The sequence below is a fragment of the Lissotriton vulgaris genome, chromosome 10 (assembly GCF_964263255.1).
Source record: "Lissotriton vulgaris chromosome 10, aLisVul1.2, whole genome shotgun sequence".
Lineage (NCBI taxonomy): Eukaryota > Metazoa > Chordata > Amphibia > Caudata > Salamandridae > Lissotriton > Lissotriton vulgaris.
In genome coordinates, this window is record NC_141698.1 from 473,416,532 (window position 1) to 473,438,386 (window position 21,855).

Genomic DNA, 21,855 nt, shown 5'->3' on the forward strand with positions numbered 1-21,855 from the left:
CAGTATCTAGCAATCTGTGGGCATTCCCACAAAATGTGCATGAAGGTTCCCTTGCCCTGGCATCCCCACACACATAGCGCTGTAGGGGCCCTGCCCCATTTGTATAGGTGGGTCCTCGTGTAGTAGGTGCTATGTAGTACCTTACGTTGCACTAGTCTTAATCTGGAGCGGACTGCTATTTCTCTTGGGCTCTGAATTGCTTCCTGCCACTCCATGTCATCTATGGGTCCCAGGTCTTTTGCCCATGTGACTCGGAGGGCCCTCAAGTGATCGGACACATTATTTATCAGCTTGCAATAGACCGTAGAGGTCGGCTTCTCCTTGACTGGGCCCATTAGCAACTTATCCTCTAGTGGGGAGTATTCTGGAACAGAGGTGTCACTGTGAATGTGGGCACATAGTGCGTGTACTAGTCTCAGGTGTTGATATCTTTGAGTTTGGTGCAAGTTATATTCCTGCTAGAGTTTCTCAAAAGTATGGGGGGAGACTCCCTTTCACACATCACCCAGGTATTTAACCCCTATCAGCTTCCACCCTTGAAACAACGATAGGGCCGCTACCTTCCTCAGGGGATCACCCACCCACAACAAGGTTTTACCAGTCAGCTTACCCGCCCAACCGAGTAGTTTATTGGCCTCTCTACAACACTGTATCACCACTTTGGTGTGCTCCGGCCACTCTGCTTGTGCCTTTCAGGAGTATAGAAGAGGCTCACAGTTTTGTCCCGGCATGACGGCTCTATCTGATCTATAAGCTGGTTCGTCCATTTCTGCGTATATCCAATCATTGATGACCTGGAGCTGCGGGGCCCAATAGTATAGCCGAATGTCAGGAAGTGCCAATCCACGATCATACACCCCCTTCTGTAACTTGTGCAGCGCTATTCTGGGTGTGCCACCCTGCCACTGCAATGTTCTAACTTCCTGTGCTACCCGTTTAAAAACTGTCGGAGGGACCGGATATGGGGTGTTTTATGAGTACCTATATGAGCCGAGGTAGTGTCATCATTTTAAATAGAGCCGCCCTACCCATGAGTGAAAGCGGAAGAGTGCGCCAATGACTGACATCTGCGCCAAGGCGGCTTATTTGGGGCCCGAGATTCCTGTCAAGGTACTCCATCTGATCCTGCATGACATAGATACCCAACTACTTAAAGCCCTCCAACACCATCGGAGCCGAACATTGCGCTGGAACTGGGGGGGGGGGGGCCTGGCAGTGAAAAAAATCACTGACTTAGACCAGTTAATGGTATATCCCGAGTAGCTGTCAAAGAGATAAAAAATATGTGGAAGAGCAAATTCTTGAGTAGTTTTCTGAAGATAAGGTGGTTGTCTGTGGATCTTATGCTGGGGGGTGAAGAGTTCCATAGTTTGCCTGCTTGAACAGAGAAGGTTGTGCCACCCATGGTTTTTTCTTGTATCTTGGGATTTTGAGACGAGGTGCCATTCTAGAGCAGAGGTTCCTTTGTTGAATGTGTTTGGTGATTTTATTCCTGATGAAGAGTGGTCCAATTCCATGTATCGCTTTGTGGTTGATATAAAGCAGCTTGAACTTGGTTCTTCTGGCAGCAAGTAACTAATGCAGGGCTTTCAAGTCAGGGGAGAAGTGGTCTCGAGGTTTGATGTGCAAGAGTAGTCTGGCAGCTGAGTTCTGAATCCGTTGTAGTCTTTTCATGGTTGTTAAAGCTGATCCGTGGCAGAGGCTATTTGTACAGAACAAGGGAGATGGTAGCTTGGACCTTGTGTGGAAATCCAAAATAGGGGAAGGTTTGTTGCAGAGTTTTTATAGTAGCAAAGCTTTATCTTGCTACTTTGTCCACTTGGGCATTCATCGATAGCTCGGGATCCATGGTCAATCCGAGGTTTCTTACTTCCTTCGATACTTTAGGTGGTGATCCCAGTTCATCAGGCCAGGCGGCAAGCGAGTCATAATGTTTCGAATTGCCACACATGAGTATTTTCGTTTTGGAAGCATTTCAATTTGAGATGGCTCCAAATCATCTATTGATCCATGGCTCTAAGACAACTGAAAAGTGTCGAATTTCCAATGTCTTTGGGGCATTCCAGTTGAAGGAGTATTTGTGTGTCATCTGCATAGTTATAGTACGTGACGTGAAATTGATTAATCAATACCGGTAATGACTTCATGTGGATGTTAAAAAGCATGGGCAGGATGATAGAACCTTGTGGGACCTCTGCTTTTGTGGAGTATGGTTTGGACGAGAAAGGTGGGGTATGGATGACATTAGTTCTGTTTCAAAGGTAGGACGTAATCCAGTCTAGAGCAGTCCCCTCTATGCCGGTTTTGTATAGTCTTTGTATGAGAGTGTCATGGTCAAACATGTCAAAGGCAGCCGAGAGGTTCAAGAGGAGTAGCGCAGCAACCCCAGTGAGGGAAACTGTGTTCTTCAGGTCTTCCCAGATCGCAAGTAGATAGAGTTATTATGGGGTAACCCAGTATCCCTCAGAACCTGGGCATTACAGTTTAGTGTATACAATGGTTCAGTCGGGTATGTAACCTGATTGCTTCAAAATTTGCATGAATCATTCAACATATACACTGGCCATGGTTATATCAATTAGCATATCCTCTAGAATAAATCATTAAATGCAAATCCAAACAAAAAACAGGGTAATTATAGGTTGTAATCATGGAATTGTTTTTCATTCATAGGAACCCTGTGATAATGCATAAAGAGTAAATCAATAAACAAAATACTTTATACTAAACGGCGCATCAAGTACAGTGGGTGCAATGTGACAAATTGTACACAAGTGACATGAAAATAGTGATTTATATAAGAGTGAGTGAGAGGGAGAAAGGGAGGAAGGAAAAGGACTCTTCAAGGCCGGTTTTACTATTCAGTAATTATTTAGTCCACTGTGCCACATCAGTTGACTTATGTTAACTGGATTTACATAACCGGTCCAATGATATTGTATCGTCGACGTTTCGACTCTGTAGACGCCTGATTTGCGGGTCTGATGCGGGTCTTCTTCAAGACGGGGGGAGGGGATAGTGATGTGGCGCCTAGTGGTCCTTTGTTAGTTAGACGCGGGAGGGGTAATTGGGAACAATTACCCGTTGGGTTTACATCTTTTGGGACTATCAATCCTGTAAGAGGAACTTGTGTCATGCGTCTTCACTCTTCAGAAAAACGAAGCTTGTTTCCTTTTGAAGCTCCTCGTTAGTTAATTAGCAGCCGCATGTTTGCGCGATCTAATTGTGCGGTCTGTGCGTCTGTATATGGGCCCACTCGCGATCTCAGTCTAGCGATGCACCCTCGGCAGGAATCAGTCCAACCTTCGCATGACACGAGTCCCTCTTACAGGATAATCATACCGGTTTACAAAAAGGGGGACCGAGCTATGTCAGGTAATTACAGGTCTATCAGCTTGTTAGATTCTATACAGAAAATCGTCCCTAGATTAGTCTTATGCCAGATCCAATCATGGGTAGATGATGCTAAGATTTTATTATAACTGTACTAGCACAATTGATCAGGTACTGAGGTTTGCGATGATCTATTGAAGGGTTGTCCTAGTAGGTGGTGGCACGCTATATGCGGCATTCATTGATTTAAAGTCAGCTTTTCATCTTGTCCCACGTAATAAAATGTGGAGAGCCTTCTTAGAAGTGGGAATGCCCCTAGAGCGCCTATCGATGTTAGTCAAGCTTCATGATTCCAACTATGCCCAGGTTAGATGGGGTTCACATGGAGAGGTCACAGATAAATTTCCGGTGAAAAAGGGCGTGCACCAAGGATGCGTCCTTGCGCCTACCTTGTTTTCCCTATTTATAGACAGGGTAGTGCAATATTATTCCAAATGCCCCACTGACGCTCCAACGCTTGAGGGAATGAAATTCCCCCTACTCATGTTTGCGGATGACACTTTGATATTATCTAAGAACCAATCCGGGTTGCAGGTGGCTCTGCCCCGTTTCGAGGAGTTTTGCCGCGATCATGAGTTGGTGGTAAACGTGGATAAGACAAAATGTATGGTTCTCCACAAATCAAAAGCTGTTAAGGGCAAAGTCTACATGAATGATGCTCCTCTAGAGCAGACAGATGTGTTTACCTATCTGGGTATAACTTTAAACAGAAAGCTGCATTGGAAACCTCAAATTGACAGGCTTGCTTTGAAGCATGGTCAGCTTCCTGGGGCCCTTCTTAAAGAACATTGGCTGTCACACATTAAACCTATAGCCCCTGCACACACAATATATAACACCAAAGTGGTTAGCTCTGTTTTATACGGTGCAGAATTATGGGGGCATGAGAACCTAACTCGTCTGGCCATAGCCCAAAATAAATGTATGAGGGCCTTAACAGGACTACCGCAACCTTCCCGCCTGGTGCCCTCTATTTTTGTACTAGGGCTGTCACTAGATCTAGGACTTAGCTAGATTCAGGCCTTTAGTCCTCTGGAGAAGGTTGTGGGCCACCCCTGAACTTGATCTTTATACTAGAGCCCTTCTGGATTTCAGGGAGGTTGGGACATTATCGAAGATCAAATGTCTTCAGTACATCAAAGATACCCTGACTGCAATGGGGTTGAGTATCTTGTGGGATCATCCAGACTTGACTACTTTTCCTTCTAAAAAGGAGTTTAAGGCCGCTTATATGGATTTTGTGAAGGTGAAACGCTTTTCTTGTACAACAGGCCCTTCCCTAACTAGAGACTTCCTATCCATAAAGCATGAACCTGTGTTTGACCCCTACTGGGACCTTATCTTAAAACCACGCGATAGGAAGCTCTATCACCAGTTTAGGGTAGGCTCCCTACCTACAAGAGCCTTCACCAGTAGATGGCTTAGGCCCTCAACAGACCTATGCCCGTTGTGTCAGGCTTATCCTGAAACTATTCCCCACATGTTCCGGACTGCAGCCTCCCGAGGAAATGGCTCAAACCTATCTATCTTGTCCTTGGCACAAGGGTTGGCATCGAAGCCCTGAGGATTTTACAGACAAGTCCTCAGGGTGCCATTGTTATCGACATAGTTAAATTCCTAGGGTGGGCGTGGAGGATTCGGGCCAACAAACTCAGGGCTTAATGATTTGGTTAATCCATAGTGACCTTAGCGGTGGGGTAGCATGAACTGCTTTCACCTTTTTCTATCAGTATGAAGTGCTAGATGCTGTGTGTTTCTTAATTTTAACTATTCTTTGTGCATCAGCTACTGTTTTAAATCAAGAGTCTTGATCTATGATTTAAAACTCATTGAAAAGGAATTTTGTGCATGTCTTAACTATTTATATTAATGTATTTTAAAGTAGTCACTTTTATTGCTCGTATCTGTCTTTTATTGTTTTACAATCCAAATAAAGACTCTATGATGATGATGATGATGATGATGATGATAGTCCATTTCCACAGCCAGTAATTAAACAGCCATTCATTGATTTCTACCGGGGCACAAACTCTATATTTAGGATTTTTTTAGTCACATTTCAAGACCATACTTGAACCTCCTTTTCTTTGCCTAAATTTGTCTTAAATTTTCATGACATACTTTTATTTTTATTGTTAGTGTTTAATTGTTGTGTATAGAAAATGTTCAAACATATTTTTTGTTTCTGGAAACACAAAAGGCGCAGGAAGTAAAAAGTGTTACATAAATTGTCAAGTGGCGTAAGCGATCTCCAGAATTTGGACAAGTTTCACTGAACTGTCTACCAAAATGCCTGTTCAACCTTCTCCACATGTCAGCCACAAGTATTGAACTTTTGGGTGGTTGGGTTTTCTACACTGGGATGTCAGACTGAGCCTCTTACTTAGGACTCTACATCCAAGGAATGCAATGGTGTTAGTTTTAGTTCCATTAGTATAGGTAGGTGTCTTCTCCATTAGTTATCAAATCAGTAACATAAACTAGTGTGTGTAGTAATACTAAGAATGTCTCAGAAAGGTCTACCAGTTTGGTAGGGCCCCAGAGGGAGAGATTCTCGTGGTTTCTGTGCAGGCCTATTTTAAGAAAATTCAAATAAAAGTACTAGGCCTCTGAAATGTAAACGTTCAATATGCCTTACTAAGAAACAGATACATGAGCAGATACATGACTTCTGGAGGCCTATACCAAGAGGCACCCAGAGAAATAGACTCTGCGTTTCACCTTGAAGAGTTGCTCATTTAAGCAAATCCCTCATGCCTTAGGTTATTTAGGGGTACAAAAGGGGGTGGTTATAGACGGAGCATCTGAACCAATCAAACACTCACACCCAGTCAACAGATCTGGGTTTAATCTATCACCGTTCTTTAGCCCACTCTAACACCCCAGTTCAGACATGGCCATATGCAAATCAGTCTGACCCTGTGCCTCATGGGAACAGTCCAGCTCGAACTGCCAAGCCATGCCTTTCCTGGACCGGAAACAAGCTTCCGAGGACCGGTTTCTGGCATTACAGCCGTCTTCAGCCCGGCTTGCTTGAATCCAGTGGCAAAGTGAGCAAGGGACTCACGTCTGAGCATACCTTGCCAACTTATGGCGAACAAAGCGGTACAAAAGGGGGTGGTGATGGTCTGAACCAATCAAACACTCACACCCAGTCAACAGATTTGGGTTTAATCCATCAGCGTTCAGTTAAATGCCATGGCAGGTGTGGTGCTGTATGTTTCCAAAACGTTGTAGAGCTGTAGAGGATGCATAAAAACCAAGTCCTACATTTATACTGCTAACAGAGAGCCAGCAGAAATTGTCCATGAAGAAAGGCATCTTTCCCAGGCTCTGGCCACCAAATAGATTAGCGTTTACAGGAGTTGTGCTGCTTTGCTTTGTTTTGTGCTTTATTGTTTATAGATCCCATTCATACCACTGGTGTGATCTAGGAAATGTTAGTGTCATGGGTAAAGGCTAGAAGGGTGATCAAACCATGCTGCTGCAGACCTGTTGCTGACCCACAATCATTGTCAGTGAAGCAGAAGTGTGTGAGATAGATAGTCGGGTTGTTGGAACTCACCTCCAGTGGGCACTAGGTTGGTACACTGGGTGGAATGTTGTTAGTGGAGCCTCAGGCATAGATTATCTTGTTTGGATAGGAGATCAGCAGCTTGGAACTTCCAAACCTTTACAGCTCTTCAGAACTGCAGCGAAAGAATTGTTTCTAATTCCAATTTGGACAATGCCACGGAGGGAGGTAAGTCATTAGGGAACAGCCCACACTTTACAGATCTTTGGAATTCCAGTCATTTCAGAAGGTTTCTGACTCGTGTTGGAAAAGAGTTACATATTTTGGCTTTTTTATCAAAAAATGGTGGACATTTTTCCTCCTGATGTGGAACTTTACTTTCTAACACTGGGGATGGTAATCAGTGGTACCAGGCAATATGTGGGTCCTTCTAAGCCACTAGGTTTAGAAAATAATTTTTGCAAAAAGATCATCTCTGTCCCATGGATGCCTCTATGATTGACTCTGACTATGTGAACAGCCTAAATCAGACGTAGCAGCTGCCTGGTGTCAGCATTTGAAGTGTGTTGTTGTACCTATCGGCAAAGGCTGGGCCATGAATGTATAATTATTTTTATAGTCGTTACAGAGGAGTTCCAAGATGATAATAGCTTGTATCCTATGGGAAAGCCCAAGACAAGGGGAAATGAGTTGCAAGTACATTGTATCTAGAATGATGTTTCAGTAACCTGGTTTACTTGGAGCAGAAGAGAGATGTCAGTGTACATGATTTCCATAAGAGTCCTCACTTTGTTGGTGGCCGATGTGGGCAGTAAAAATTCCAAAGGCCTCTAGGAAATAGGGTGGTGCAGTAACCATTTTCACGAGGTGAGGATCACTGTTCTTAAAGCATTGAGCTGTGGGTGGTTGTTTGTCATGTGTTGATCCATTGCAGATATTGGAGCCCAGGGCACAGATGTCTTGGTATGAATATTTTTTCCGGTTTGAGCATTACCTTGGTGTTAATTTTATGCTGTGGCAGAAGATGTTAAAAAAATTTGGGATGCGAAAGAGAGGAATATGAAAGGCATTGAGAAGAAAGGGTGCAATGGTGGCACTTTCCGAGACTTAAAGAATGCCTGCGTCAGAGAGGAAACATATGTACAGGAATGAAGGAAGGTAGATTATTAGAAATGTATTTATGGGTTATGGCGTTATGGCGATATTCAGTCCAGTGTAGGCAGCATATTCAAGGTCTTTGTATTACGGTAGGCTAATATACTGTATACAGTACCAAAGAAAGGTTCAGTAGTGGGAGAGCAGCAATTCAATTCTGCTTCACAGATGAGTTCTGGTTGGCGCAGATGACAATTAAATATAATTTTGTGGTCTGGCCAGAGGAGACAGAGCTGTGTGGTGGTTGGAAAGGGCTTTATTTTCTTAGAACAAATCAGTGGATTGAGTGATGGCTGCTCTCTAAATGAGTGCTTAAGAAGGGTTCTTTATACATCATTCTCATGTTTTTAGGGTCTTTCATGTCAAGGTATTGTTTAGGGAATCTTGGAGTCGATGAGGAAATTTCCCATGTTGAGAATGAAATTGATAATGTCTCTGGATTGATGTGTAGAGGAGTGTGTCCTTGAACCTAGGTGAAGGGCAAGCATCCCACCCTACTCCCACCTCCCTTCCCTCCTCCCTCTTAAAACTCAGCCCAGATGACCATCCCCCCTCCCACAACCTGGTATCCCCACCTATCCTTTTTCAAAATCTCTATCTCACCCTCAGCTCAACCCATGATTCTTACCCCGCCCTAGCCACTGTATATGTTAATTTATTTGCTCATTCTATGTCTCTGTTTTTTAGAAAACTAAGGCCTGGGTCTAGCTAGCGCTATATAAAACCTTTCAAATAAATAAATCCATAGGTAGCTGATATAGCCTCTGATAAAATCCCTGAGGCTGTTGCTTTCTAGCAGGCAAAAAAGAAAAAAGAGAAATTACAAAGATAGCTGTGGAGAAAGTCTTTGAAGTGAGATCCAGGTCCCGTAAAATATTGGAGCAAATTATTTATGAGTTGGGTATCCTGGTATTCTGTGTACCTTGCAGGGCCAACAACGTGTAGATAGATTTTGGATGGATTAGACTAGGAGAAGTTCATTTTTGGATTCCTGAATTTAGCATTGAATTCTCAAGTCCTCTTTATAATTTGGTTTCTCTTTGCTGTTTGAGGGTAGCTTTGTCAAAATCTAAACTTGACCTTGGACAGACATTATACTAGGAGACCTAATCATTCACTTGAATGATGCAGAAGATATAAAAATTAAAGCTTTATTCACACTCCTTGAAGCTAACGATCTTACCCAACAATGCAATAAACAAACCCACACCAAAGGCTCTACCCTCGATGCAATCATTTCCAACCATAACACCATATCCCTCCAGTCAATACTTCCCACTGACTGGATCGATCCCCAGCTAATTTTGTTCAATCTCAATGCCAACCAACATAAGCTCCAGACCCAAACTAAATGTCCTAAACAATGGGCAGGAAATATGTACCTAATTCCTCAGCCAGAGTTAGGATCTCTAATCACTTCCCAAATTATACCTTTTCCTGATATTTCAACCGCCGATGGCCTCACCTCTCACTATAACATGAAAATGTCAGAACTGTGTAACATGATCCTCCCTTTAAAATTCAAAAAGTCAAGAAGTATCCCCTCCAGATCATGGTTCAATAAAGACCTCAACAATGAGAAATGACAACTTAGGCTGGCTGAAAGAACATGGAGACAACAAGCCTCACTGATTCATCTCTCTCTCTCTCTCTCTCTCTCCTCCGAGCTGAATGCCTAAAATACAAAAAAACATATCGGCAGAGAGAAATCATCCTTCTTTCGCGATCAACTTGACCACTCCAAAAACAGACCTAAATACTTTTTCAACATCATATAACCCTAAACCTCCTTTTTTCCGCAACATCCACCAGATGACACTGTTAACCGACGTGGAGAGTTCACCAAATTCTTGTCTGAAAAAATAACTAGCATCAAACTCTCTCTGTACCCCCACACCTCCTCTCCCTGCAACAAAGATTCCTCACCTACCAAAGATGGCCTCCCTACTGTTACACTCTCAACCAGTGACGATCGCCCAGGCTCTTCTCCTCATTGAACCAGAGCACGAATCACAATCATATAAAACTGAAAAACCATGCATCCTGGACTAACTTTGATACTGTCTTGGAAGAAGGAGTCACCAAAATACTTGCATGTATCATATCAACCTCAAATCTCTCTGACTCTCTTCCCTCCTCGCTCGACAAACATCTCAGGCACATCATTGCCCATACATGGACCAAAATGACCTTAATAAATACACACTTATAACTAACCACCCTCTCCTTTCCAAAACCATCGGAAAATGTGTGCTCTCACAACTCAACAACCACATTGAAAAATTCAACCTGCACCACACCTGTCAATCTAGATTCAGGAAAGACTGTAGTACGGGACTGCAATCCTTAACATCACTGATGACCTACACAGATCCCTGGACAAGGGGCAGGCAGGTAGCCTAATCCTCCTGGACCTCTTCACTGCCTTTGATACATTTAACTACAAAATTCTCCTTAACGCCCTTTCTCAACGTGCAGGCATCAACGGTACTGTGCTTCAGTCGTTCGCCTCATACCTGAACCAACAATCTCACTTAATCAACTGAATAATTCTACCTCACCAGCGATATCAGTGCCACAAGGAGCCCCCCAAAGATCAATCCTATCTCCTGCTCTGTTCAAACTCTATATGGAACTCTTAGCAGTGATCCAGAAACAAGCCAAAATCGCCTACCAACTCTATGCAGATGACACCCAACTCTTCTTTAAAATCTCATCATCCAAAGACATCCACCAGCTAAATTATACTTTCTGCATGGTACAATCCTGGCTGACTAACAACCACTTAAAACTTACCCCCAACAAAACTGAACACCTCCTCATCCAACCTGAAGGGGGTGTCGCTTCCTGTCCACAATGGGCTGCTTGACAACCTAACTGCACTAACCTGTAAACTTTCTATCTCTAACTCTGTTAATCTCTTGGGATTACACTAGACAAAAACCTGAAGATGAAAGATCACATCAATGCTGAAACACCTAAAAAATAAAAACCTTCATCCCCCCATAAGAGTTAAAGACTGTAGTGTAATCCCTATTCCTCTCCAAGATAGACTACTGTAATGCAACAATCACTAGTTCCCCAAAAAACTACCCTATCCCTATGAAATCTACACTCAATGCAGCGGCTAGACTCCTCTCCGGGGAAAGCCGCTTTGACCACAGCACTTCTACTCTTAATAAAACTCAGCTGGCTACCAATCGAAGTGATACGTATATTCAAAACAGCCTGCATAATCCATAAAAGGCTCTACAATGAAAATTCCTATCTACTTCTTAAACAAATTATTAAAAGCTGGCCGAAAGAGACTATTGCAAATCTCAAACGCTCAACTCCTAATTCCAACCAAATTCAAGAAAGAAAAAACATTCACCCATTCGTTCTCGGGGAATGCACCTAGAATATCGACTACCCTGCCATAGGATCTTCGTACCACTCAATCTTTCCTACACTTCAAGAAAAACCTAAAGCTACTTCTCCTCAGCATATACCTGCACGCTACCTCCTAAAGCAGTGGACGCCCTTGGATTAGAGTCTCTCCCAACTCAAATGAGCCTGACCATCACTACCTCTGGATAGCATCGTGCATTTACCCCTTACCCCCTATATGAACCAAGCATCATCGCCTTCTGAACTCTTTCGCATGGCCACTACAACGCCTTTTGTACATTATATATTGCCTCCTATTACCCTGTACTACTTGTAAATGCTGCAGCTCAAACTCTGTAAAGTGCTCTGATACCTTCGGGTCAAGTTTGTGCTATATAAAACTCGAAAATAAATTAATTACTAAATAGCTTTTGGTTCTTTTGCATAAATACACAGAGATGTTAATTGCTAAAGCAGGGACCCTTTGTTATTTCTTCATAATGTATAATGCAATAATTACCTAATATAAATATATGATTATAATATGTCAGCTAGCTCACCAGATCCTCACCAAATGATAACCAAGAGATGCAGTTCCGGAAGTGATTTCTACATCCCATAATTGTCCTTCCCTTCTGTGCTCATCCAAATACCAAGCAACCATTTTCCTTCTACACCAATCTTAGACAATTATATTTGACTGACACATTCGATGTACACTCTATCCCCCGTGCAGGTGATGTAATGTGCACTTTGGGTCCTACATAATTGCTACCCGACCCATTATCGTCCTGATAATGGAACAGGTAAAGGAAGATTATCTTCATGGGTATGGGTTATCAAAATAATCCATTGTATCATGCTGTGGAGTTTGTGTGAATTCAGTCATGCCTCAAATAATTCAGACGCAGGTGAATGAGACTCTTGAAGGTCTGGCTACACACTGGCATATCACTACATTATCACTGTTTAGAGACACTCCTGGGAACCATAATTTGGATCAGATAATGTACTAAAATAAACCCAGTGGAAGAGTTAGTTTGTAGACAGGTAAAAGATTAATATTGCACTGAAAAACATAGCTTGTTTTGATAAATGTAATTCTTGTCACAGGAACAACATCACAATACAGAGGTCAGTGTATGTTATGTTTCCTCAAAATAACAATATCTAAACATGTTGAGAACCGATAGCAAGAATACCTGAGGGTCCCAAGAAATTCTGTATTTCTGACATTATTTTAAAAAATGTTCTCTATCTTGCTCTTGCTTTTTATTAGATAAGATTCCAGTTGTATTTATGCCTTTTCCGATAGATATGAATCCTGTAGAGACGTCCTTGCATCCAATCCGACACTTCTCTTGTATGTTAGTCATGTCCTACCTGAATGGAGGGAATCCTCTGTATGATACTGACATGCAGTCTTCTTGGTTGCAGTTTCTCTAATGACTCCGGCATCCAGAGCATCTCCATTCCTAAATCAGGGAGCCTTGGACTGATGGTCTGCGGAGGCTCGAACAGCCTGGAGGGACCCATGGTGTACGTACACGAGATCATGCCTGAGAGCGACTGTCACAGGGTGAGTTTGGGAACTAATAAGCCATATGATGGGCTAGTTGATTCAGGAGAGCATAGTAAGGAGTGATTTGCACAAAGTAATTCTAGTGACTAATGATGAGCAAGCTGGGTTTTTGCGTTCAGGAGATCATACGTGAGAGTGAGCACTGATGAGGCGAAGGCTGTGCGCTAAGAACGTCCTGTGCTCTCCAGTTTCCCAGCTACATGCATGAGTCACACGGTCAGTCTATGTCGTTTGTCTTTACATTCTAAGGTTTGTACTTCTTCGAATCCCATTGTAAAACCAGGACTTCAAATCTCAGAAGGCAAATACAAATATTGGACTGCATGAGCTGTTTCTGCATGGACCTGGAACCCTTGAGAGCTCTGGGCATCGCGTCTGAGTGATTGTTACTGGATGAGTCTTGAAAGTGATCCTGAAGAGATGATGTACATCTCACCTTACGTAGTAGCTGTTTCTTCACCGATGCACTGAGCCCTCAGCATCTCCCTTCAATGCTCATGTACCTTTATACTGCTCCCTGAAGTAAACAATATTTGATCGTGTTAGAATTTGTTTAGGGCTTCTCAGAAATAAGCATTACAAAATCACTTCTTTCACACAAATACACTGCAACCAAATCAATGTGTTTTTTTTTTATAATAAGGAAAACCACGCAGAAAGCTATTCATATTGGAAATGTTTGGCGTGTGCTATGGTAGAAAACTTTTCAAATGACTTCTTAGAAAATAAAAAAATCCACAATTTCAGTGTGTGTGTTTAGATTTTTAACATCTAGAAGATTGTTCAGTGTCATCTACACTCACTACAAGAGGAATAATACAATTCTGTTTCATCAAAAGAGGTTCCTATCTACCCCCCATCCTCTATTTACAGAGACCTAAACCTTCTGATACAGATTAAGCCAGGAAGGTGAACACTGCTCTTTTCGTGGAGTTTGTCGAGTTTTCCGACTCCGCGTTATGCAGAGCTTGCAGAGTTCCGAAAAACTCTGCTCCGCGCAGTGGAGTGGAGTTTTTTTCGTCGCTCATGCTCGTCAACATCAAGTTGACGAGCGCAAGTGAGAAAAATTTACCTCCCGGCAAGATTCTTCCTCCTTTGCGCTCGTGAACGTCAAGTTGTTGAGCTCAAGCAAGGGAAATCAAACTCCTAGCGAGATTTCTCAACGAGGCTGGTCAGATTTCTTAATGCAATGGTTGTGACCGCTCGCATTGAGAAACTGTCCGTTTGCATTGAGAATGCTCCTGTTTTGAGTAGAGAATATACTCGAGCAGCAGAAAGGAAGCAGCGCCCGCTTGCACTGTGCATGGTGCTATTCGCGAAAATTTCAAAGGTGGAAAAACACCTGGCACTGAAAATTACTGTGAACTGCATTTTTCTAACGCACTCCCCCGCTTGTGGAGCTCCACGTAGCGCGGCAGAGGTTTTTTTGCACTTCACAGAGTTCCTCTACCCAGAACTCCTTAAACTCCGCTTAGGCTGAATACAGATCACCTGTTGCAAATGGCAGAGCCTTACAAAGGGAGACTAGGACCGCGATTAAGAGTACTGTGTGGTTACATTGTTCTGTATTGCACTGGCCAAATAATGATATCCAAAATTGTTTTTTATTAGATGTGATAAATAACAGCAATTGCCAGATTTGTCCTGAAAATTAAGCAAAACGTGGATTTGGGGGCTTGATCTGCCAGTGTTACAGTGTTTTCCATGGCACTCATGATCCTGATTTGTACTGTAAGAGCAGTTACCACAAATAGTGGAATTTTGGGGGGCACTCGCAGCCGAGGCCTACAGGTCACTGATGATCCACAGTCTCTTTCATCAAGGGTGGCGGTTCCTGGCGAAAGTGTGCATTGTTCTAAAGTTCATCACAGCCTCCTGTCAGAAATGTGTCAAATCGATGAGTTTTTGATGTAGCATGCCTGCATTCAAATGCCATTACTGTATTCTTGTAGGGAGTCATGCTAACTTTATACACAAAAAGAAAACTTTTTCCATTTCCCTTTAAAACAAATGGCACTAACATTTGAAAAGATGGGATCTACACTCCTACAATTATTTACTTTCATTCCAGAAGATTATGCAGGCCATGCATCACAATTTAAGACAGATAAATGACATCCCTTTTTCTGTTTTTAAGTCTGTAACATATAAAAAAAATGGCCTCCGATGTTAAGGGATGATGGATGAGACGGGGCTGGTACATGCTGCAGTCTTTTGTGGATTATAATGCGCTTGAGAGCGGTATGTATATAGGAGAATTTGGTTTGGGAAACGATTTCTGAGTGGGTTGTGGGGAGGATAAGAAATGATATGTATGGCACGAACAGGTGATCATACCTATGTGTGTTTGTAACAGGATGAGTTCTGGGTCTGATGATGGATAGCTTGGGTAAGGTTATGGAAGTTATAAGGAGAAGGTTCTCAGATGTCCTGAAAAAAGGACAGATTCTTCCATTGAGAGCTTGATAGCTATCCTCCAATCAAGAATCTATAGTCTCTCTGAGAAAGAAAATAAAAAGAACCATTGCTAAGCAGCTCCATAATAAGATCAACTCCAACACTCTCAAATAGGCTTAAGAGTCTGGCTCAGAATAGGATGCAGCATGAAGAAAGTGATTACCCAATTAGAGGACAACAATCTGCAAGTTGAGGTCAACAATGACCCCACACTCCTCTAATCCTTGACAACGTCTGTGCAGCACTTCATACCATTGACCAACCAGCCGTTTTGAACAACCTTTCACATTAAATAATTTTGAAGCACCGCCCCCCCAAATGTGTTTCCATTTATTCTATCAAAGAGATCCAAGCTGGTCTAGATGATGTCCTCTGAATCTGAGGCTACTCAACATCATGCAGTATCTATCAAGAATCCACCCGGAATCGTACTTTTATGCATGGGATCCTTGGGAGTTTTTTTGATGTCAGTATCCACTAATATATTTAAACAAAACCAGTTTTACCTAAGGATCAAATTGAGTCACAATATCATGCATCCGAAATCTGCATTGTAACCACTTAAGTATGGACGTCTGTGACCTATTTCAGTGGACTTCAACTAAGGCCGACATATTCCTATGCAAGAATGCCAACAACCAATAAGAGGTCTTGGCATCGTTGGATGAAATGAACCTAGAAGACTACACCACGCAAAACAATGAAAGCTCAATAGGCTTCCATATCAACACACACTGACAAAACCAAGACAGCCTGGAATCAGCTATTGTTACTTTAGAGAGTTAGGGTATTCCTTCAAGAACAAACCAGAGGAAGACTTTAGAATTACCTTAAACACTAATCCTTTCTCACCTTGATGAAGGTATACCTCTCTTATTGAGATGCCAGTCACCTACATGGCATTTCTGAAGAGCATCATTTATACTGCAGCCTGACTCACAAAAGATTTGTGTAAATTTGACAAAGCACTACGTACAATTAGATCCCTATAGGCTGCAAACGGCATCATCTTAAAATATTTATGCATCATCCTGAGAGCAGTCAGTAAAATCACTGCATCATGTCTAACATTAAAAACCTAATCTTCTGGAGGAGCATCAAAAACCCAAATCAGTTACATCAGCAGATGTGAAATCAGAAAATGCGTGAAGCAGGAAAGAAAATGGAAGACCCCCCCTGCTCTGCACTGAGGATAGAGAATGTCTTCCCAGTTGGATTCCATAACACAGCATCTACCCTCTGTTTAAAAAAACAAAAAAAACACAAGATTGCTTTTTAAACAGCACTTTGTCAACACATGACCTTTTTATCACTGGCAATTGAAGAATAGCAGACATTGCTCCAATCTATTCTTCTCTGGCTGTCAGATTCTATCTTACAGTAGAAGTTTTAAATACTGAGGCTTGAGCCTCATCACTCCCTATTCTATTTAAGTTTTATTTTAGTCTTAGTTTTGTTTTCTTGTTGATCTGAGACACTTTTTCACAGGTGAGTTAATTTCACTTGGTCAGTGCTGTGGGGGGCCACAGGCAATGGAAAAAAGGATTCACAGAAATGTCATCAAGTTTCTTGATCTGCAGGTTTTCCTTTTGATGAAGTATAATTTGTTGTTGAGTTTTCAGAGGTGGTTGTCCAACATCTCAATGCCTCTAACTCTATATTAGCCCTGTGCAGGCCTAATGTTCTTATGAAACAAGGCGCACCTGCTGTTATCCGTAGGATCATGATTTTAGAGTTTTTGCAGAGATTTTCAATGTTTGCCTGGTAAACACTCCACACCAGGGAAGAATTTGACATTGTGGGTTGGATAATTTCTTTGATTGCATACACCTTACTCCACATAGGCATTGACTTCATTCTCAGAAGAGGAGGTTATGCTGCTAGTTTGGTTGATGCCTTCTGCTAAGTCTTCTCAATGTGCTTTCCCCAGTTGAGTTTAGAGTTGAGTTAGAGTAGGAGCAGCTAAACTCCTACTCAAGGTAGGAGTTTAGCAGCTCCTACCTAGAGTATCACCTCAAGGTAGAAGCTGCTGTTTTCCAACTTTATTACCTTTCCATTGAAGTCCATAAAGTAAGATCTATGGATGCTCTTTAATCTTTCTTGTGAATAAAGGTCCGCGGTTTTGCATGTGTTGACGTTTATCTGTCAGTCACTGTACTAGCCAGAGAGTCTGCTGACCTATTTTACAAGGTTCTTAGCTACTTTTATCAAAGACAAAGAGATGACAGTAAGATCATTGGCTAAGAGTCCAAGGGTCATATCAGCAACGCTTTGCAACAACTATCGCAAAGCGTGCTTAGGGCTCCTTTCCCTAACGCCCGCTATCGCAGGTTTTTATCGCGGGGATATCGCGTTATTAGCAAAGCATATCTCCAACACGATAAAAATTCCTGCGATAGCGGGGAAATCGCCGTTTTGCAGGGAACATCGCTGGTTTTCCATTGATGCTCGCTGCAAAACGGCGATAATCTTGCTGATACGACCCTGTGGTCGTATCAGCAGAATCCACCGCCTATGTTAGGGGTGGCTAAGTCAAGAATTTAGCAGACGTTTTCATTCATTCCTTACTGAAAGCGGAGTCTGGTGGTGTGGGGATCCTTTGTAAGGGAGAGGATGAGATGGGTGTCGTCTGCGTAGGATACTATGCTGAGTCCATGCTGTCTGATGATGGTGGCGAGGGGGGCCATGTAGATGTTAAAGAGCACGGGCGTGAACGATAATCCTTGTGGTACTCTGCAGTTGATTTCGGTGGGTTTGGAGAGGAAGAGCAGAAGTCTAATTCTTTGGGTTCTGCCGGTGAGGAAGGAGCGGAGCCAGTCGAGGGCGGTTCCCTGTATGCCATCGTAGTGGAGTCGGGTGGTGAGAGGCCGGTGGGAGACAGTGCCAAAGACTACAGGGAGATCTAGTAGGATGAGGGCCGCGGTGTGACCTTGGTCGAGGAGAGTACGGATGTTGTTTGTGGTGGCAAGGAGGGCGGTCTCGGTGCTGTGGTTACTGCGGAATCCAGATTGGGAAGGGTAGGGATGGAGTTCTCTCCAATGAAGTTTGTTAGCTGGACGTTGACATTCTTCTCAGTGACTTAGGCCGGGAAGGGGAGCTTCTTGAGAAGTGGCTTGACTTCTGCACGTTTCCAGTCATTGGAGATAGTGCTGGCTTCGAAAGTGGCATTGATGGTGTGTCGTAGCTCAGGTGCTATGGCGGCTGCGGTTCTGTGGAAGATGTGCAAGGGCATGGGATCCATGGGAGCTACTGAGTGCTTTTTACGATTGTGGCGGTGTCTTAGTTGGTGACCTGAGTTCCAGGTGGATATGTTTGGCTGACTGGCGTTGCTGGAGGGAGGAGTGATTTCGGTGTGTGGTGTCTGTTCGTTGAAGTTGTCGTAGAGGGGCTTGATTTTCAGATGGAAGTAGGAGCCGAGTTTGTTGCAGAGGTCCTGGCAGGGTGTGACGTCCGTTGCTTTGCTAGGGGGTTTGATGAATTCCTGAATGATGCTGAAGAGTTATTTTGAGTTGCTTGAGTTGACGAGGATTTTGTTGTGGATGAAGGTCCTTTTTGTGGCTCTGATGTTGTTGGTGGTATTCTGTCATGGCGTTCTTGTAGGTGGTCCAGTCTTCTGCTGTTTTGCTGTTCTTCCTTAGCTTCTTGGGACGTCTGCAGGTGCGCCTGTATTCTTGGAGGTCGGTGGTGAAGCAGGTGGCCTTCCTGGGGCGCTGTCTGTCGGGATAGCAGTGGGGGGGCGAGCTTGTTTGTGCAGTTGGTGATCCATCTGTGTAGTTCTTCGGCTGCAGAGTTGGCGTTGGTCAAGGTGGGAGGGGGATAGTGGTTGAGGGTGGAGTTGAGGTGCTCCTCAGTGACCTTGCTCCAGTTCCATCACAGAGGGCATGTTCTGGTTTGTAAGGGGTGGCCTTGTTGAAAGAGAATTGTATGCAGTGGTGGTCTGTGCGGGGGGGTTGCGTGGTGTGGCTAAAGTGAATGTTGTTGCTTCCTGCGAAGATGGGGTTGAGGGTGTGTCCTGCCTTGTGGGTGGGGGTGGTTATGAGTTGTTTCAGGCTGATGTTGGTGAGGTTATCCAGGAGGGCAGAGCAGTTGGGGTTCCTAGGGTTGTGAAGGAGGAAGTTGAGGTCTCCGAGCTGTATGTAGTCCATGGAGGGAATGGCGTGGGGGCGATGAGGTCAGTGATGGTAGAGGTGAACGCGACTCCAGGTCCAGGAGGTCTGTAGGTGAGGATGCTGCATAGGTTATTTCTGGGGCTGGTCTAGATCTGGAAATTGAGGTGTTCCGTGGGGGATGAGGGGTTGTTAATTGTGGAGGTGGTGAGTTGCAGGGAGTTCTTGCCTGTGATGGCGAGTCCTCCTCCTGGTTGGTTAGGGCGATCCTTCCTCTGGATCTTGTATTCATCAGGGATGGCGATTGCGATTTCCGGGGAGGAGGTGGGGTTGGTCCAGGTTTCCGCAAAGAAGGCGACATCTGGCGGGAGGGTGTCAAGGAGGTCCCATATTTCTACTGCGAGTCTGTGCAGGGAGCGCACGTTTATGAGGATGCAGCTCAGGGCTTCGTGTGTGCTGGCGTTCGGCTGGAGGGCGGTGGCTGTTGGGGTGCGGGAGTTGGTGAATGTGTCGGCAGTGTCTGCAGGAGAATTGGCCGTGGGTGGTGTTCAGTGTGGACAGCTGGCTGTTGTTGTTTCCTCAGGGGTTGAGCACGTGGAGGGCAGCTTACACATAGCAGTGGGTGGTCGGAGGACCAGGGTTCCCGGCGTTTGTCGTGGTCGGGCACAGACAGGCTTGCCTTTGGTGCATCTTGGGCACGCCAGCTACCGCCATTAAATAGGAAATCGTGAGGGAAATGCAGCTGGGAGGAGGGAGCGGGAACCAGTAGGGGGGAGTGGCCGCGGGACCAGCAGCGGCAGGAAAGGGCATCAAAAAAAAGGGGCACTATACAAATAAAGTGAGACAAAGGACACAGTGAGGCACAGTAATAAAAAACAGGAAAACAGGTACAATAACAGAACAAAAGTCAGACAAATAGAGAAGGCTGGACGAGCGGATCAGCAGAAGAGCAAAGCTCTCCCACTAGACCACCAGGAATGAGGTGCAGGCAGGAGCCTGCAGGTGGAGGAGTGCCTGAAACGCCTACCTGGCTGAGAGGTGTAGGAGGCAGCGGTGCAACGATGGAGCTGCTGGAGTGCAGAGCAGAGTTCCCTGACCCGGAGATCAGAGGTCTTGCTTGACCAGCAACTCAGTCTCAGATGTTTGACATGGTGATGGACTAGAGGGCCACAACATGGCCTGCTCCTGTGAAAGGGGGGCCGAGGAGTACGCCAGAGAGACCAGTCCTGTTTAGGGGGCAGGGAGCAGCAAATCTCGATAGGGGTGGTATGTGCATCGTTCGGGCTCTGCGGCAGTGACTGGTCTGGAGAGTGGTGAAGGCTGACACTGGACTGGGAACATTACAGCCATCCTGCCATGCAGAGCAAAATATTTGTATGATCGCCCACCAGAGAGGAGCTTGACTCCTGAAGTAGTGGCAGCAAGGCTAAGGGTAGTTGTGGTTGCCTAGAGTGCAAAGTGCTTAGTCAACGCTGCCCCCACTGGGATCCTGCCCGTACACCCCCCCTCTGTAGGGTGCCCTAAAGTAGAGACACCATTTCTACCTATGCAGACTTTGAGATGCTCTTTATGCAACCGAACAAACACCAAAGCAATAAGGTGTCCAGCTATTTACCCCCACGGAGCATCGAAGCAGCCATAATTCTGCAGACCAGAGTGTCACCATAGCTCTTACAAAAGGAGATCTCCTCTCCTCCTTCCGTTACTTTGGGAGGAGTTCAAAGCAGACATGGCCACCTCCCTGGAGACATTGAGAGCAGAGCTGATTGGCAAAATGGTCTCACTACAACAAGACATAGACTATGTGGGTAGTAGGGTGCTGGATGTGGAGGTGAAAACACTTGATCTAGATCATCGCTCATAACAAATAAGAGAGCTCACGTAAACTCTTCAAGCGCAGTTACAAAAATCCCTACTCAAGAGTGAGAATTTGGAAAACAGATCCCGGAGAGAGAATATTCGAATCAGGAACACGGAGGAGGGAGCTGAGGGGCCGGATCTGGAGGTCTTCATGGTGGGGCTCTTCTCTGAGGTCTTGGGATCAGCGCCTCTGAAGGTCAAGATAGACAGAGTGCCCAGAATAGGAAAACCAATGGCTGGTAATAAGAGGGGCCCGAGAGATGTATTGGCTAAGTTGCACTCTTTCAAAACAATAGAAGCTATCCTCCAGGCAGTCAGGAAACTAGATGTTGTTAGCTTTCAAGACATAGCCCCAGTGACACGGACCTGTCATCAGCAGCTCAGTCCAGTCATGGGCAAGCTCAGGCAAGAGAACATCA

At 44.3% G+C, this 21,855-nt stretch overlaps 1 protein-coding gene across 1 annotated transcript in view; it reads left to right on the forward strand.

The window, feature by feature from the left end:
- LOC147685423 (syntaxin-binding protein 4-like) overlaps nt 1-21,855 on the forward strand; it is a 986,001-nt gene that overhangs the window by 220,410 nt on the left and 743,736 nt on the right. Inside the window, exon 7 of the mRNA XM_086939786.1 lies at nt 12,869-13,010. Coding sequence (XP_086795912.1) covers nt 12,869-13,010 — 142 coding nt within the window. The remainder of the gene's footprint in view (nt 1-12,868; nt 13,011-21,855) is intronic.